A 16,834-nucleotide genomic window follows, 5' to 3' on the forward strand; every position below is an offset into this window, starting at 1 on the left:
TGGTTCCCACTGGCTACAGGAACATTTGTGCCAGGACTGCCCACTGTTTTCAGATTGCACTGGTCCCCAGGGGCCACATTCCCCTCCCCTCCCCAAGCTGTGCTTGGTGCTTTTTTCTTTCCCCGTAGTCACCTTACTGACCACTGTGTTTGTGTATTTGTTGTAGCTCCTCTGCATTCGTCCCGCTGCACCACCTCTTCTTCTGTCCCTCATACCGTCTTTGAGCACAGCACCTCTGGGCCTGCTGCCTCTTTCAGATAAATAGCTCAGGAGTCTAACTCTCACATGTTCATTCCTGTTGCTAAGCGCTCTGTAAACATTTTGAGGCCTCCCCAGGACCTGGGTTTGGGGAATGGAGAGAAGAGTCCAAAGTGTTGTCTTCCTTGGGGAGCTCACAGGCCAATGGCCTAGACACCAGGAAGTACTAGGTGGCGTGACAAGAGTCATGGAGCACGAAGTGTGCCACTGGACTGGGCCTGGTGGAGAGTTAAGTGAGAAGGCGTGTCTGGCACGCTGAAGGTAGGAAGGTAGGAAGGAGGTAGGAAGGTGGGAAGGAGGTAGGAAGGAGGGCTGGGAGCCATTGTGGGGCTGGGATCTGTGAGTCTCGTCTTGATTGCACTTGGACCCTTTTGAGGAGGGCTGGGCATCCCCACCTTCCTCCCGTGCCCACTGCAGGGCTGTGCACACAGGCTTGGAGGGGATCTGGGGGTTTGCATCCCACAGGTGGGAATACCGAAAACTCCCAGACAGAAGGGACCTGTCTGGGTAATATTCATTTACCTCTCTCAGGCTGTCTAGATTTTGAAAAGACCTTTTATATTTATCATGAGTTGCAGTTTTTTTAAGTTGCAAAATGTATTTACATGCATTTTATGTAAATAGTTCCTATTGTCCTTCACATCAGTCAACTTAACAGTTACTTTACTTTGTAAAGAGAAAACTCTTTTAGAGAAATATTTTAGTAAATGCAGGTTTCACATCCAGAAGTCTGTGTGTGATATGTGCCATTTTCTTCTTTTCTGTTGTTGTGGTGGTGATGGTTTTCTTGACTGGATATCTTGTTTTGGGGGGTTTAATGTTCAGTATGTCCTCCCATCCCTTTCTGGTAAAATTCAGTTTTGTGTCTTAACTGACTGACATCTCACATTAGCCCAGTGAAGGAGGTGCCAGGAGCGGTAATGAGGACAGTGAGACTCAAAGGTGGTGCCTCCTTGCCCACCTTGCCCACCTTGCCCGTGCTTTTGCTCACGATTCTTCACCATATGTCTTCCTTGCCTGATGGGTGGTTGATGGGCCAGTCGTTGTGGGGCCATGTGGAAAGTGGCTTCTTCGAAGGCAAGGGATGCGAGGACACAGCTTCTGACCAAGAAACTTAGGTCTAATTTAGGGTCTTGGATTTGATGCTTGGGCTCCTCCCATTCTTAGGGCCCACTCTGGTAGGGTAAAGCCATATTTCTACCCCCTTGGAGCAGGGTTGGCTGGCTCTCTTTGGCTGAAATATTCTTGGTGCCCTATTCTTGCTCCCCCTCTCTCTTCTCTGGGATTTTTGTTGTCCTTGGGCTCTGCATGGTTAACAGGAATGCTGCTCCATGCACATCCCTGTAGTAGCCATCCCCAAACACTGGGCAGGGGAAGGCGGGTGGGGCCTTGCGACTGGGCCTGATGTCTGGGAGGGAGTATGGGGAGCAGGATTCCAAGACAGGAAGCAGCCCTACCTTCAGAGGGGCTGAGCACAGGCTCGTCTTCTGTGCTCTTTATCCTCTCCCCCTTCCCAGGCTCCAGATTGGCTGCTTGCCATTTAGCTTGTCCCCTTCATGGCACCCCCTCAGGACAGTGGGTGCTGTCATAGGGGTGGAGGCAAGTTCTAAGCTGTCCCTGAGAGTAGCAGTACCCTTTGCTGCTGTCTAGTTGTATGGCTCCCAGAGTGCTTTGGGTCAGTACTGTGGCTCAGATAAAGAAAAGAGCTCTTAAAGAGAAGGTGACCGCCATTACTGGTATGTCTGGAAGGCAGTTGCTCTCCAGGTCTGCATGACCTGGGCACTCTGCTCTGAGTAACTGGTCGTCTCTAGTCTTTGTGGTCGCTGGCAAGGAGTCTGTCTCTGGGCCAAGAGAAAGGAGGGTCTCCCTGCCTAGTCATATAAGCAGATCAGTCTTGTGGCATTCTGTGTCAGTGCTTAGAGCCGGCCCCTGCCGCCAGGCAGCGAGCCCATTTTCTTCTGCATAAAGACCACAACAAAAACCAATCCAAGGTTGGGGGTGGTCAGGGCAGGCCAAGGCTGACTCCCATGTGGCTGTCTTTGCGTAGTTGTCTGCATGTGAAGGGTTTTTGGCAGGCCCATCCCCACTGCAGCCTTTTCTTTGTTCACGACCTACCAGAGAAGAAAGCTGACTTGCCCAAGACCCGAGTTACATGTGGGGAAACAGGATTTGAAACTTGGTCTTTGTGATTTCAGATCTGTTAGTCTCTGTTTTGATATCAAGCTGTATGCAAGATGATGGGGTGCTGTGGCTGCAACACGCACTGATCTGAACTCAGAGCCTCAGAAATCCTGCTCCCCCACTGTGTCCCATCCCTGCCAGACCTCATTCTGAGCTAGGGAAGTGGCTACTTGGATTCTTTTCCTTGGGCTGAGATAGCTGTGGCCTGGCTTTAACTCTCCTAGGTATGGGTTTGCCCCCAGCGAAGCCCTGGTAGATGGCCACAGTTGCGCCCCCTACTGCTGGCTTATATAGGACCAGTGTTGATGGCGCTAGGCACACAGGCAGGGGCAGGCTCCTGCAGACTTCACAGGGACCAGTGGTCCTTGGCAGGGCCCTGGCTGCAGTCCTGTGAGATAGAAAGAATTCCCAGTGTCCTGATGGGGAAACTGAGGCCAAAAGAGGCAGGGACTACCCAGGGCCACACAGCTAGAAGGTAAGACTTCTGTGATACTTATCTGCTAGCTAGGCCTGGGCAGCCTTCAGGAAGGCGATGGTCAGCCCGGCTTCCTGAAGGAACGTGAGGAGGCAAATTGCCAGCAAGGCCCCGAGGCTTCTGCCTGGGGCATCAGTCAGCCTGGCCTGTAGCCGCTCTTGCCATCCTGGTTGGTCCCTGTCTTGGGTGGGAACTTATTCTGCCTCCAGCCTGGTCTCAGTAGAAATGTGCCCAGGAACACATGCCAGAGGTTCACCTAGGGCCTGCTGGCAGTGTGTCGTACATGCGTGCATGCGCACACGTGCGGGGTGGCTGCATGTGGCCTGGCAGCAGGCTTCGTACTCACCCTCCCACTGCCTGCTGGGTGGTAGTCATATCGTGGACTACCTCTCATGACGGGGAGGGAGGGCAGCTGAGAAGAAGGGCCCAGGCCGTGGACCACGAAGGCCTTGGCCGATGTGCATTTGTGTGTGTGAGGTGGTGTGCCTGTGTGAGAGATGTGGGAGGATGACAGCAGCTCTGTACCGGAAAAGCATGTTGGTTTCTGTTTCAAAGGGCAGAGTCTGTGGTTATTCTGCAGTTTCTCATCTGGGCATTTCCCCTGTTCAGCTCCTCCTTTCATCCTTGGAAACTGTGTCTTTCTAGGCTGGGCCTTTGTGACTCAGTTTCCTCCATTCCTGTTTCTACCTGAGTACAACTCCTCATTTTTAAAACTCCACTCTCATTTTGTTGCCCCTCCCCGTACCTGTGTGCCTGCCTTTTTCACTTGTTCATTCAGACATCGAGCAAGAACTGGAAGGGCCCTCCCTGGCCTAGGGGGAGATGAGGCATACCCTTGACACCTGGCCACTAGACATCAATGACTACTATGACTACTGCACATGAGAGCTTCCAAGTTGGGTCATTGGTGGAACTGGAGTCCAGGATGTAGATGGTCCACAGCTGGGAACAAAGACAAATAGGGGTCAGGGAGTACTTGCTATTCTTGCCATTGGTCCAGCTTAGTTTGAATGTAGCAGAGAAGATGGGAGGACAGAAGTTGGGAAGGTAAATCACTGAGCCCCATCACAAAGAGCCTGGAAGGCCAGAAAAGGAACATTCTCCTAAGTGAGCAACGTGGGCAGGGATCAGAGCAATGTTCTCTAAAGATCCAGAAGACTCAGGAAGGATGGCTGATTGGTGAGGAGAACTGGGGGCCAGGGCAGCGGACAGGAAAGTCAGGGCTCTCAGCTGGACAACCAGACCAAGGAGTTTGCTGAGGGCATGAGAGCAGGCCTGTAGAACCAGCAGTGTGTGTTCGGGGAGCTGGGCTTGAGGCCAGAAGCCATGCCACTGTCCAGGGTGGGATGGATGGGGCACAGCTGCAGCTAGAGGGACAGGAAGAGAGCCTGGGGATTTAGGCCCCTTAGGACATTGCAGCCAGGGGGGTGTGCAGTTTAGGCTGGGAGGGCTCCTGGGGTGGAGGCTGGCCGGGCGGCATGCTGGCACTGCTCCTGGCTCCAGGTCTTATGGGCCAGCCTGGTTGAGCGTGTGTGGGGAGAGAGACTCTAGAGCTGAGGGAGTGCTCAGATAGAGTTATCTGGTGGCTGAGCCAGGCCTCTTCCGTTTGACTGGATCCTCCCTAAATCTCTCTTTATCTGGCCCGAAAAGTCTGCCTTCTGTCCAAGGTCCCAGCCAACACTAGGGGAGAGAGTGGGTCTGTGGCCACGGTCAGCCTTCTCTGGGCCTGGGATCAGAACCTGGATGCCCAAGCAGACTTTGGTGAGGGAGTCGGCACTGAGCGAGCTCCTGCCACACCGCCTACGTGGCCTGGGCTGGGCGCCTTGGCTATTAGGACTTTTGATCTTAGCACCACCCTCATGATGCTGCTGTTGCTTATCTGTGTTTACAGACGAAACAGTGGGGTCAGAGTAGTTGTCACTCTGCTGAGGTCACACAGCTGATGTGACCTGAGTTGGAGTTCTAGTCCAGGCACTCTCACCCCGGAGCCTGTGCATGATTTTCCTTCTACTCTGCTTCTAGAGAAATTCAGTCGAGCCCCTTCGCTTTATAGATGGAAAACTGAGACTGAGAACTCAGATTAGACACTAGGCATCGTTTCTGGAGCTAGCGGCTGAGACGGGTGTCTGTCATTCAGGCCTATGCTCCCGGATCTGTGCTGTGTGAGGGCATGGGGTGTGTGCAGGCCTTCAATAGCCAGGATAGGAAACATAACCGTGGATAACTACTGCCTTGCAGGACTAGCTAGGCCTCTTGATGAGACTTGCTTATGGAAGATTTAGGGGTGGGCCATTTCAAGGGTGCGCCATTTCTTGGGATCTGACCCCTGTTTCCTCCCATGGATCCTGAGACTTGGCCATTTGGGCCTGCCCAGCCCCACCCCACCCTTGGGACTGTACAGTTTGGATTCTGTACTTTGTGTTAGGAAATGGTACTCACAAAACAGCCTTGGATCCGCATTTCTCTTTCTAGAGTTCAGCTTTTTTCCAGGTCAGAGTGACCTGCCTGTGTTCTCAGCAAGGGAAGGTACACAGAATGGAATTCCTTCCTCCCCCAGACAGCTCGCCCAGACCTCTCAGCTGTTAGCAGAGGTCCGTGCTTAGGTGCAGCCCAGCTCCCTTTTGTTACCTAGTGGGACTGTGAGTGGTTTGGTTCTGCCTCTTGAGGAGGGTGTCTCTTTGTGGTCTCTCCATGAGGGAGAGCATGGGAATGAGTGGAGAAACCAGGCTGCCCTCATTTCAGTGCTGAGTCTCAGAGACCCCAGCCTGACCTTGACCTCTTCTCTATCTTCCTAGTTGACATTCGTGAAATCAAGGAGATCCGCCCAGGGAAGACCTCACGAGACTTCGATCGCTATCAAGAGGACCCTGCTTTCCGACCGGACCAGTCACATTGCTTTGTCATCCTGTATGGAATGGAATTCCGCCTGAAGACCCTGAGCCTGCAAGGTGGGAGGCAAGGCTGGAGGAGGCAGAGGAGTTAAGGAATGTCCCCTGGCTCCCCAGCTCAGCGGGAGGTGTTTGCCCTTGGCTCAGCTCTTCATCCCTTACTCACAGCTACATCTGAGGATGAAGTGAACATGTGGATCAAGGGCTTGACTTGGCTGATGGAGGATACATTGCAGGCAGCTACACCCCTGCAGATTGAGAGGTAAGAACCACTCTGACCTTGTGGGAGCAGGGAGCAGAGGCCTTCGTGTGCCCAGACACTGCCTGCTGATCTCCCCAGGCGTGGCCCCGGCTGGAGGAGTGGCCCTTACTGTAGGCTCCTCTCCCTCCAGGTGGCTGCGGAAGCAGTTCTACTCGGTGGATCGGAATCGCGAGGATCGGTAGGTTCTGAGCTGTGGCACCCACAACAGTAGCCATGCCTCATAGCAGTTTCCTGGAGAACCAGAGGACCCAGGGGACCTGCCTCAAGTGGGGCTGGTGGTTCTGGCACAAGTAGTTTCCTGCAGAAAGCCCTCTGATGGCTATGGTGCAAGCTGGCGGGAGAGGCCAGGGACAATAAGCTGTTTGCCCTGCCATTGTAGGTGGAGACAGGAAGTGCAGAACTGGCTCTGTCTGTCCTAGAAAGAGGGTCAGGGTGGCCTGTAGTGTGTGAGGGGGGTGCCTTGAAGCTCATGGATTTGAGGATGTGGCGTGATAGCCAGAGGAGCCGAGGAGAGATGGGGAACAAAGACCAGGCAAGGACTTTTGACTGTTTCTGTGAAGGGGATGCAGAACCATGGAGGGCCTGGAAGAGAGGTGTGACACACCCTGACTTTAGTTGCATAAGATTACTGGCTGCTAGGGGAGAGTCTGAGGCAGGGCAGAGCCGGAGAGCTCAGTTACGAAGTAACTTGCAACAGTCCAGGTGGAAGGTGAGAGGGCTTGGGTCAGGGCGGAGGTGGTAGGAAGTGGTTGTATTTTGGCCACAGCGTATTTTGAAGATAGAATGTCTGTTGTAGAATGTCCTAACAGATTGATTTGGGGGCGTGAGTGAAAGAGAACAGCTAAAGATGACACCTTTTTGGCTTGAGAATCTGGAAAGGTGGAGCTGCCATTAACAGATGGGGAAGGCTGTGGGAGGAGCACATTCGGGGGAGTGTAGGAGTTCATTTGGGCTGTGTTAAGTTTTTTGATTCCCTTAGATGTCCAGGTAGAGACGTTGAGTAGGCAGATGGGTAGGTGGGAGTTTAGGGAGAACTTGGGATAGAGATGTTACCTGGGGAGCATTTAGATGGTATGGAACACCACGAGGCCGGAGATCACCTGGGCATAAGCGTAGCAAGAAAAAGGAAAGAGGCCGGTGTCTGATGCCGGGCTGCTCAGATGCCGGGGGCTGGGGAGGGGAGGAAGAACGCACCAAGAGAAGTAGCAGCGCACGAGGTAAGAGGAACACCCGGGGCGTAGCATCCCGGCAGCCCAGGGAGAGGGAGCAGTTGGCCGTGTCAGGCCTTGTCAAATATGGATGGCAAAGATAGAGAGAGGTCCCTTGGACTTAATAGCACAGAGGTGGTTGGTAACCTTGAGACAGTCAATAGAAGAGTGGGAGGGGGTTCAGAGAATGGACAGGAACATGGATGGCTCCTTCAAAGAGAGGCTGGCAGTAGCCGGAGAGGTGAGCAGGGGCAAGACAGGTGTTTTTGGTCAAAGAACAGCTTGTTCGTAATGCTGATGGCAAAATCCACGGAGGGAAAGCTTGGTGATGGAACAAGCTTCTTATTCTTAACCTGCAAAATGAGGACCCTGACAGCCTGCCTCCCAAGTGACTGAGAGTCAGACGGCCATTGCCTGCTCAGAGCCAGAGCTTCTGAGCAGCGCTGGCTGATGGCAGCCAGGACCACTCAGCACTGGCTGCCTCCCCATGGAGTTGGGGGATGGCCTGCCAGGCTCTTGGGCAGGAAGAGGAGGAGGAGGATGTCCCCTCCCTGACATCACCTTCCAGGAGAGAGAGTCTCCTTCCCGCCAATCTTTTCCATTCTGGTGCTAGGCCCAGCAGCGCCCCCTTGCCCCACGTCCTGGTCAAGGCACATTCCTTTCAGACCCCAGGTGGGCACCCAGTCTCAGGGGTGTCTGGCTGAGAGTGGCCTTCCCCTCGTCCCCCAGTGCCTCTGCTGAGGCCTGAACTTCTGGCATCCTGGAGCTGTGGGCGGAGTCATTGCCCAGCCACCCTCACAGGGAGGTTGTAGTGAGCCCCGTGGGAGCCTGGAAGTGCAGCAGTGGGCCACCTCCCTCTGTCCAGATGGGCCAGGGCTGTGGGCTTGAGCAGTGTTGGTGAGGGGCTCCATCCCACTTCTGAGCCTGGTCACTCCTTCCTTGCCAGAATCATGGGCTTTTCTTTGCTCAGAGGAGGAAACTGAGGTCCAGAGAAAAGAAAGGACTTCCCTTGCTCACCCCAGGGCTCTGATCCAGCCTCTCCCTCAGGACTGCAGGTCTCAGAGTAGTGTTGTTTACCTGTCTAGCTAGTGGTGGGCTTAGCCTGCTGGTCACAGGTCATGAGAGCTTGGATGAGGCCACTGGAGATGCCCCTGTTTTCTCAGTATATCAGCCAAGGACCTGAAGAACATGCTGTCCCAGGTCAACTACCGAGTCCCCAACATGCGTTTCCTCCGAGAGCGGCTGACGGTAGGGTCCTCTTAGCCTGTATGCAGGTGGGGCGGGGGAGGCCGGGAGCCCCTGGCTGGTGGGCCTGACCAGAGGTCTTCCTGTGTACCTTGCAGGACCTGGAGCAGCGCAGCAGCGACATCACCTATGGGCAGTTTGCTCAGCTGTACCGCAGCCTCATGTACAGCGCCCAGAAGACGGTGCATGAGCCACCTGCCCCGCCACGGCCCTTGTCCCTGCCCCGCCACGGCCCTTGTCCCTGCCCCCCCACCCCAGCCCTGCTTGCCTCAGCCCTGATGCCCTTCTTGGGGATTTTTGGGTGCCATTTCTCTAGCTCGTCTCCTCTTGACACCTGCCCCCATCTGTTGCCCTCACCTTCCTTCCCGAGAACCCCTTCCCCATGTGGCCGCCCAGGGGCTTTCACTCTGACCAGGTTCTGTTTCCTGCAGATGGACCTCCCCTTCTTGGAAGCCAGTGCCCTGAGGTTTGGTTTGGATTGGGATGGTGGGGCTCTCCTTGGGTGATTCCCTAAGCAGATGGGAGGCAATGGGAGTGGGTGAGCCATGCCGGACTGTTCTGGGCAGCTGTGCTGGCCGGGAGCTGGGCTCTGCCTTCTAAGGGGCCCCTCGTTGTCTGGACCATGCTAGCCAGCTGGCCGTCAGGCACTTCCCTTCTCTTCTTTAGGGTGGGGGAGCGGCCAGAGCTCTGCCGAGTGTCTCTTCCTGAGTTCCAGCAGTTCCTCCTGGAGTACCAGGGGGTATGGCTGTCCTGGGACTGGGTGGGGTGCCTGCCTGCGGGGGACTGGGCTCATCTCTGACTGGAGCCCCTCATGTGCCCCCACTCTGCCTGCCCTTATCAGGAGCTATGGGCTGTCGACCGGCTCCAGGTACAGGAGTTCATGCTCAGCTTCCTCCGAGACCCCTTGCGAGAGATTGAGGAGCCCTACTTCTGCCTGGATGAGGTGAGCTCTAGCTTTTGCCCTTCTGTCAGAGAGAATGGGCGGCTGACCAGCACCGTACCTGGTTTCCAGGAGCCAGATTTGCGTTAGGGGTGCCACCTTGTTTCTCCACCACTGTCAGCTTTGCCCACCCCAGTTGAGACTGAGCACCTTCTCTGCTTCCTACCACCCCCATGCCGGTGGGCTAGGGCAGGGGCTCAGCTTCTCTTCTCTTCTCTTCCACATCTGTTCCTGGGCAGTTTGTCACCTTCCTGTTCTCCAAAGAGAACAGTGTGTGGAACTCACAGCTGGATGCGGTGTGCCCGGACACCATGCACAACCCTCTCTCCCACTACTGGATCTCCTCCTCGCACAATACGTGAGCTGCTCCCTCGACCCCACTTAGCCCGACCTTGGGAGGGAGGGGGCTCGCCTGACCACCCTGCCTCTCGTTGCCTGTTCAGGTACCTGACCGGGGACCAGTTCTCCAGCGAGTCCTCCCTGGAAGCCTATGCTCGCTGCCTGCGGATGGGCTGTCGCTGCATCGAATGTGCGTTGGGGCCGGGGCTGGGGGAGGAAGATGGGAGACCTGCCTGCTTGACTGTGGTTGTTTTGCTCCCCAGTGGACTGCTGGGACGGCCCAGATGGGATGCCAGTCATTTACCATGGACACACGCTGACCACCAAGATCAAGTTCTCCGATGTCCTGCACACCATCAAGGAGCACGCCTTTGTGGCCTCAGAGTGAGTGGGGGTGGGAGACCCAGGCTCGGCTTGGCTCCAGCTCTCTCCTATGACAGAAGGCAGAGGCTCCCCTCAAATGCTGTGTCCCCGTGCCACCAGTCTCTCACCTTCCTTTCCTCCTCCCTTGCTGCTGGCTTGAGGCTTTGCTTCTCAGGTTACCCTTTTTCCTGCATTTTTGGCCCGGTCTCTTCACGGGTCCTTTTTTTTAGCTTATGGAACGTGATCGAGTTTTTCAGTCCCCCCAAAATAGTTGCTGAACCCTGATCTCTTTAGATCAGTGTCCTGCCAGATTCTTCCCCTTCACAGCCCAGAGAAGTGTCTGTGTTCCCTGTGTCCCATTCTGCGACTCTTACTCCCCCACCCTGCGATCATGGTCTCTCCCACCGCACTGAAGAGATCACCAGAGCCCAGTAGCTGGATTTGGAGGCTGCTGCTCCTGTCTCCTGACCTCTTTGGTTTGGGATGTCTCTCTTGCACTGCGGAGGCAGCCTCCATAATGGGACCAACTCTGGGGGCTCCCATCTGCTGCAGTCCCACCCCTTTGTTTCTGCAGCACCCCCTCCACCTGCTAGTGGCCAAGGCCGGCCTGCCTCTCTGAGGTAGCTCCCCTGTAGACAGGAGTCCCAAGCCCTTGGCGGCTAACACCTCTCTCTGCGAGGGGCTGTTTAGACTGACCCTTGACCTCACAAAACTTAGGGTCTGTATCAACACACTGGTCCCCTGCCCTGCAGGTACCCGGTCATCCTGTCTATCGAGGACCACTGCAGCATTGCCCAGCAGAGGAACATGGCCCAGTACTTCAAGAAGGTGCTTGGGGACACACTCCTCACCAAGCCCGTGGACATCGCTGCCGACGGGCTCCCTTCACCCAGCCAGCTGAAGAGAAAGATCCTTATCAAGGTGGGGGCCCCACACTTCCCAGCGCCTCCCCTGGCCATTGCTCCAGCTGTCGGTCAAGGCCTGGGTGAGGAGGTGGGGCTCTGGGACTGGGGCTGGCACTGCCATGTCTTGGCCTTCCCCCCCACAGCACAAGAAGCTGGCTGAGGGCAGTGCCTACGAGGAGGTGCCTACGTCTGTCATGTACTCTGAGAATGACATCAGCAACTCCATCAAGAATGGCATCCTCTACCTAGAGGACCCCGTGAACCATGTGAGGGCCAGGCCAGGCTGGGCCAGGGGGCCAGGTGATAGGAGGGCTCTGTGACAGGCCCCGCTTCGCTCTCTTCCAGGAGTGGTATCCCCATTACTTCGTTCTGACCAGCAGCAAGATCTACTACTCTGAGGAGACCAGCAGTGACCAAGGCAACGAGGATGAGGAAGAGCCCAAGGAGGTGAGGGGCCGGCCCAGGGCTGGGAGCCGGGCTGGGCTCAGAGTCGCTGAGTCTTTGCTGTGGCCCTTCCCCTCGCAGGCCAGTAGCAGCACAGAGCTGCACTCCAACGAGAAGTGGTTCCACGGGAAGCTCGGGGCAGGACGGGACGGGCGGCACATCGCCGAGCGCCTGCTCACCGAGTACTGCATTGAGACCGGGGCCCCTGATGGCTCCTTCCTGGTGCGCGAGAGCGAGACCTTCGTGGGCGACTACACCCTCTCGTTCTGGTAACCCACTCCCAGCGCTGTGCGCGTGGGTCCAGCACTCCCCCGAGATGGCTGGGGTCCAGCTTGTCTTTCGTTCCAGGCTTTCGGGTGAAACGTTACTTCGTCATGTGCACACTCACACGCACACTCACACACATGTTTTCGGTTAGTGCGGTTGTCCTCCCACAGGGCTGCCCAGTCCCCGAGCTCCTCCGGAGGCCCGCCTCCCTCTGAGACGTGGTGTCTCGCCTGGGGTGGCGTGTTCAGGGCTCGGGCCCGCCTCTCACCGCCTCCCCATCTTCCCTCAGGCGGAACGGGAAGGTCCAACACTGCCGGATCCACTCCCGGCAAGACGCTGGGACCCCCAAGTTCTTCCTGACAGACAACCTCGTCTTCGACTCACTCTACGACCTCATCACGCACTACCAGCAAGTGCCCCTGCGCTGCAACGAATTCGAGATGCGCCTGTCGGAGCCTGTGCCACAGACCAATGCCCACGAGAGCAAGGAGTGAGGGCGGGGACGGGACGGGGCGGGGCGGAGGTACCTCTAAGTGGTGATGGCGGGGCTTGACCTGGGCCTCTCCTCTCCTCAGGTGGTACCATGCAAGCCTGACCAGAGCACAGGCTGAGCACATGCTGATGCGTGTCCCCCGCGATGGGGCCTTCCTGGTGCGGAAACGGAATGAGCCCAACTCCTACGCCATCTCTTTCCGGTGAGGGGTGTGGCCCTGGGCTGCTGGAGGTATGCTGGGCTACCCCTGGGTCCGGGTCACCCTGACCCCTATGTCACTGTTCTTTTTTCAAGGGCTGAGGGCAAGATCAAGCACTGCCGTGTCCAGCAAGAGGGCCAGACAGTGATGCTGGGTAACTCAGAGTTCGACAGCCTCGTCGACCTCATCAGCTACTACGAGAAGCACCCGCTGTACCGCAAGATGAAGCTGCGCTACCCCATTAATGAGGAGGCGCTGGAGAAGATTGGCACAGCTGTGAGGGCCGGTGGTTCAGGGGGTGGCAGGCAAGGGAGAGACCAGCTGCCGGGCGGGCCCAAAGTCTCTCATGGATAATCCAGACGTGTGGGATGGGACCAGTGATGTAGGAGCTCCTGGGAGGGAGGGCCTCCTGAGTGGGCGGGCCACTCAGCCCAGCTGGGAGCTGTGGTGGGGGTGCCAGGAAAGTGTCGTGGAGGGGGTGGCATCTGAGTCCTGTCTACAAAGATGGACATGAGTTAGGCAGGTGAAGGAGTAGAGAATGGGTATTCAAGCGGAGAGGTCCCCCATGAGCCAAGGTGTGGGGTGCAGAGGTCCTGGAGCCCACCCAGGGAGAGAGTAGGCCTGAGGCTTTTCCAGCTGGATGTGGAGTAGGCTGCAGAAGTGGTCGTGAAGGGTTGTGGAGGGCAGAGCTACAGGGGTGAGACTAGTGAAAAGAAGGCCGGACTGATGGCGCAGGGTGTGATGAGGGTTCTTCTGGACTGAGATCATGGCCTTGGATAGAAGGAAGGAGTTTAGGACAGGAGATCTTGAGACTGTTGTCATCAGTGGACAGTGGTGGCCAGGGAGAAGACTACCATCCCCTGGGGCCTGGGGCTGGAGTGGTGGAGGGGCGTGTACTGGGGACGGGCTCAGTGGTACGTGAGTGAGCTGCTGAATAAGAACACTGCCTGTGCGGTGCCTGCAGGGGCTCTGCCGCACAGATCTGGGGCCCGGCGTGGGCCTTCAGGAAACGAGTGAGTGTAGAATCATGGGGTGGGTCGCAAGGCTGAGCGTGAGCACGTGGAGAGAGAAAGGGCTAGGCCAGGCCCCGTCAGCCATTTCCACTAAGGTAGGGGAACCAGGTGCCAGTGGAGGGGGCAGACTTGGCAGCAGCTGCACTGGGGGGAAAGGGGACAGCGGGAAGGCAGCGCGCTTCCATCTCTGTGTTAACATATCCATTTTGTCCTGTTTCCAGGAGCCAGACTATGGGGCCCTGTACGAGGGACGTAACCCTGGCTTCTACGTGGAGGCAAACCCGATGCCGACCTTCAAGGTACAGCCTTGGGCCTTTGCAGAGGAAGCTGGGGAAGCCGCCCAGCTGCTCGGGGCTTGCATGTTCCTGCTCAGGGCCCAGCTGTGGTCTTTGTGGAGAAGTGGTGATTGTGGTTTTCTGAGGCCTGAGGGGTGGTGAGAGATACACGGTTGGTGTATGACCACAGCTCTCTGAGGGCCGGCCCCTGACCCAGCCTGTTCCTGGGGTCGGCACTAACCTTTCAGACTGCTCCCCAGGGTAATAACCCGTTTCCTCCTTGAGTGGCAGCAAGGTTGGGGACACGTGCCAGAGAATTGTCTTTGCTACTCCCTCCCTCATGTGGTGGGGATCTGTCAGACAGGCTTTTCCTCTTTTTGCCTTTCTCTCTAAGGGGTAAGAAGCTGTGCCATTTCTCACCCCGTTCTCAGCAGCCAGGGAGCCTGGGAGAAGGTTCCTGCTCCTACTTTTCAGATTCAGAACAGTGGGGTCCCAGCCATTCCCATAGGCTGCCAGGTCCCTGGGGAGGCACTCGGGTCACTGCAGACACTCCCTTCCCGGCCCGCCAGCGCTGACTCCCAGGGGCATATTCACAGTTCTCCCCGTGGCCCGGGGCAGGGCCTTGCAAAGTTCCACCTGGACCCCAAGGAGCTTCCCTGTCAGATGCTGGACTCTGTCCCCAGTCACATCTGTCCTGGAGCCTCCTGCAGGCCAGTGGTGAGGACTGTAACTAGGGTACGTTGCCAGCAGTGGCACCTGCTGGTACCTGAGCCCTGGCCGGGAGGGACTGCACTGTCATGGGGGCATCTCTCCTCTGCAGTGTGCAGTCAAAGCCCTCTTTGACTACAAGGCCCAGAGAGAGGACGAGCTGACTTTCACCAAGAGCGCCATCATCCAGAACGTGGAGAAGCAGGAGGGAGGCTGGTGAGCTGGGGGCCCGGGCCGGAGAGCCGGGTGGACCGAGCTCTGGCAAATGCTGACACTGAGGGGCTCTGTGTGCTGATGGACGTGTGTGGGGCGCCTGTCACATGTGTCCTAGCAGTACCCACCTTGGCTTGGCTTTAGCGTAGGGGTCCCTGTCAAAGGATGCCCTCTTTGTGGGAGTTTGGGGTGGTTGCTGGGGTCAGCACCCTGTCACTTGCACAGGTGGCGGGGAGACTATGGTGGGAAGAAGCAGCTATGGTTCCCGTCAAACTACGTGGAAGAGATGGTCAGCCCGGCGGCCCTGGAGCCTGAGAGGGAGGTGAGAACAGAGCCACGTTGGCGGAACAGGGAGGGTTCCCATCCCAGTTCTCGCCTGTGCACGCACCCGTCATGGTGTCAGGCGTGCCTGTGCTCGCACAGCCACCCAGCACGTGATCGTCACACCCTGTGGTGCTCATGGTCTCCAGTGTATACATGCCACATCTATAGACACATGCACACTTGTAAGATATATTTGTCACGTGCACACAGACATTCTCTCACATGCACGTGTATAGGAGACATGCTGACAAGCCTGTGGGCTTTGCTTCCCACAGCACTTGGACGAGAACAGCCCCTTGGGGGACTTACTGCGGGGGGTCTTGGATGTGCCAGCTTGTCAGATTGGTGAGCCCCTGTCCCTTCTTCTCACCCACTATTCCTCAGAGTCAGGCGCTCCTTCGTGGGTCTCTCCATGCTCCAAGACGGGGGAGGCTGATGTCTGGGACCCCAAAGGCTGCCTTCACTCAGCTCTTCCCCTACTTGGACACCCCTGTGGTACCCTAGGTTCCCTTCTTCACCCCCAGCTCTGACCCTGGGCCAGGCACTGTGGATGATGATAATGGCCGGCTAATGTCCACAGTCCTAAGTGGTTGGGTCGCAGGGTGTGACAGAGGGTTAGATAACCCAGGGCCCAGGTTAGAGGTCTGCGTCGGCCAGACTGGCTGTCCTCAGCTGTCAAACGGGCCTAGTAGAGCGGCACTGCCTCCCTCTGGGCTGTGGGGAGGAGGAGCGGGGAGGAGGGAACTCAGTGGAGCCAGTGCAGGGGCATCAAAGTGTCTTCTCTTGCTCCCTCAGCCATCCGTCCCGAGGGCAAGAACAATCGACTGTTCGTCTTCTCAATCAGTATGGCATCGGCGCAGTGGTCCCTGGATGTCGCTGCCGACTCACAAGAGGAGCTGCAGGACTGGGTGAAAAAGATCCGTGAAGTGGCTCAGACCGCAGATGCCAGGGTGAGAACCCGCTGGAGCCCACAGGGGTGCTGGGTGGGCCCTTTGGGGGCCCCGTGGGAGCCCTGTGGGAGCCTGTCAGGTGGCCGAGGCCTCCAGCTCCCGCCTCTAGGCAGAGGGGTCTGGAGGGAACAGACGAGCAGTCAGTGACGTGGCACGTTTAGGACTTGCTGATGTGTGTGGGACAGCCAAGTGGGTCTGCGTGGTGAACAGATACACAAGACAGAGGTGGACATGTCTTGGGCCAGAAGCAGGAGGGTATGCCCAGAGGCTCGGGATGGGTGAAGAGTGTAGAGTAGAAAGAAGAGCCGGGGAAGGGCAGGCAGCGGGGAGGCTGGGGGCAGCCGGGGTACTACTGTGTGGAGGGCTGGGGAGGGACACATAGGCTCAGTAAGAACCTAAAAGTGCCTACCGGATTTAGCAGCAGCAAACGGCCCTGGTGATACTACCAAGAGCCACGTCAGAGTTGTGGCTGGGTGGCATGGGCATATTGGGGACTGTGGAGTGGCCGGTCTGGAGGGCCTGGCTGTGGGAGAGAGCAGAGGGCACGCAGGGCTGGGATCCCGTAGGCATTAGTGCCAACAGCTGAAGGAGGCAGCGGGAGGTGAGAGCAGGTAGCAGCACCGGCTTCTGGAGGAGGAGGCGCCTTCCAGTAAACCTAGGGAACAGAGAGAAGGAAGTAGTCACAAAGTAAGGGAGTTACGGTTTGGGTGCTGTTTCCCCCAGCCATTTGGCGGAGAGTGGAGGGGCCACAGAACAGACCTGCAGTTGTTTTGGAGAACGGGCCTCCGTGAGCCGGGCAGAGAAGGGGTGGGTGCTGAGGACTGTGGCTGTAGAGCTGTGGCCTGTGAGGATGGATTGGCAGACCAGGTGGTAAGGGGTGGATC

General features: G+C 57.0%; 1 protein-coding gene across 1 annotated transcript in view; it reads left to right on the plus strand.

The window, feature by feature from the left end:
- The window catches only part of PLCG1 (phospholipase C gamma 1), a 37,377-nt gene that overhangs the window by 15,386 nt on the left and 5,157 nt on the right, over positions 1 to 16,834 (plus strand). Inside the window, exons 3-26 of the mRNA XM_011366635.2 lie at positions 5,710 to 5,862; positions 5,971 to 6,064; positions 6,195 to 6,242; positions 8,436 to 8,520; positions 8,616 to 8,699; positions 8,949 to 8,983; positions 9,184 to 9,256; positions 9,359 to 9,460; positions 9,697 to 9,815; positions 9,901 to 9,986; positions 10,060 to 10,180; positions 10,912 to 11,080; positions 11,208 to 11,330; positions 11,410 to 11,511; positions 11,590 to 11,777; positions 12,065 to 12,265; positions 12,351 to 12,470; positions 12,563 to 12,743; positions 13,702 to 13,779; positions 14,576 to 14,679; positions 14,902 to 14,998; positions 15,276 to 15,345; positions 15,796 to 16,093; positions 16,674 to 16,794. Coding sequence (XP_011364937.1) covers positions 5,710 to 5,862; positions 5,971 to 6,064; positions 6,195 to 6,242; positions 8,436 to 8,520; positions 8,616 to 8,699; positions 8,949 to 8,983; positions 9,184 to 9,256; positions 9,359 to 9,460; positions 9,697 to 9,815; positions 9,901 to 9,986; positions 10,060 to 10,180; positions 10,912 to 11,080; positions 11,208 to 11,330; positions 11,410 to 11,511; positions 11,590 to 11,777; positions 12,065 to 12,265; positions 12,351 to 12,470; positions 12,563 to 12,743; positions 13,702 to 13,779; positions 14,576 to 14,679; positions 14,902 to 14,998; positions 15,276 to 15,345; positions 15,796 to 16,093; positions 16,674 to 16,794 — 2,852 coding nt within the window. The remainder of the gene's footprint in view (positions 1 to 5,709; positions 5,863 to 5,970; positions 6,065 to 6,194; positions 6,243 to 8,435; positions 8,521 to 8,615; positions 8,700 to 8,948; positions 8,984 to 9,183; positions 9,257 to 9,358; positions 9,461 to 9,696; positions 9,816 to 9,900; positions 9,987 to 10,059; positions 10,181 to 10,911; positions 11,081 to 11,207; positions 11,331 to 11,409; positions 11,512 to 11,589; positions 11,778 to 12,064; positions 12,266 to 12,350; positions 12,471 to 12,562; positions 12,744 to 13,701; positions 13,780 to 14,575; positions 14,680 to 14,901; positions 14,999 to 15,275; positions 15,346 to 15,795; positions 16,094 to 16,673; positions 16,795 to 16,834) is intronic.

Source organism: Pteropus vampyrus, unplaced genomic scaffold (assembly GCF_000151845.1).
Source record: "Pteropus vampyrus isolate Shadow unplaced genomic scaffold, Pvam_2.0 Scaffold125, whole genome shotgun sequence".
NCBI lineage: Eukaryota > Metazoa > Chordata > Mammalia > Chiroptera > Pteropodidae > Pteropus > Pteropus vampyrus.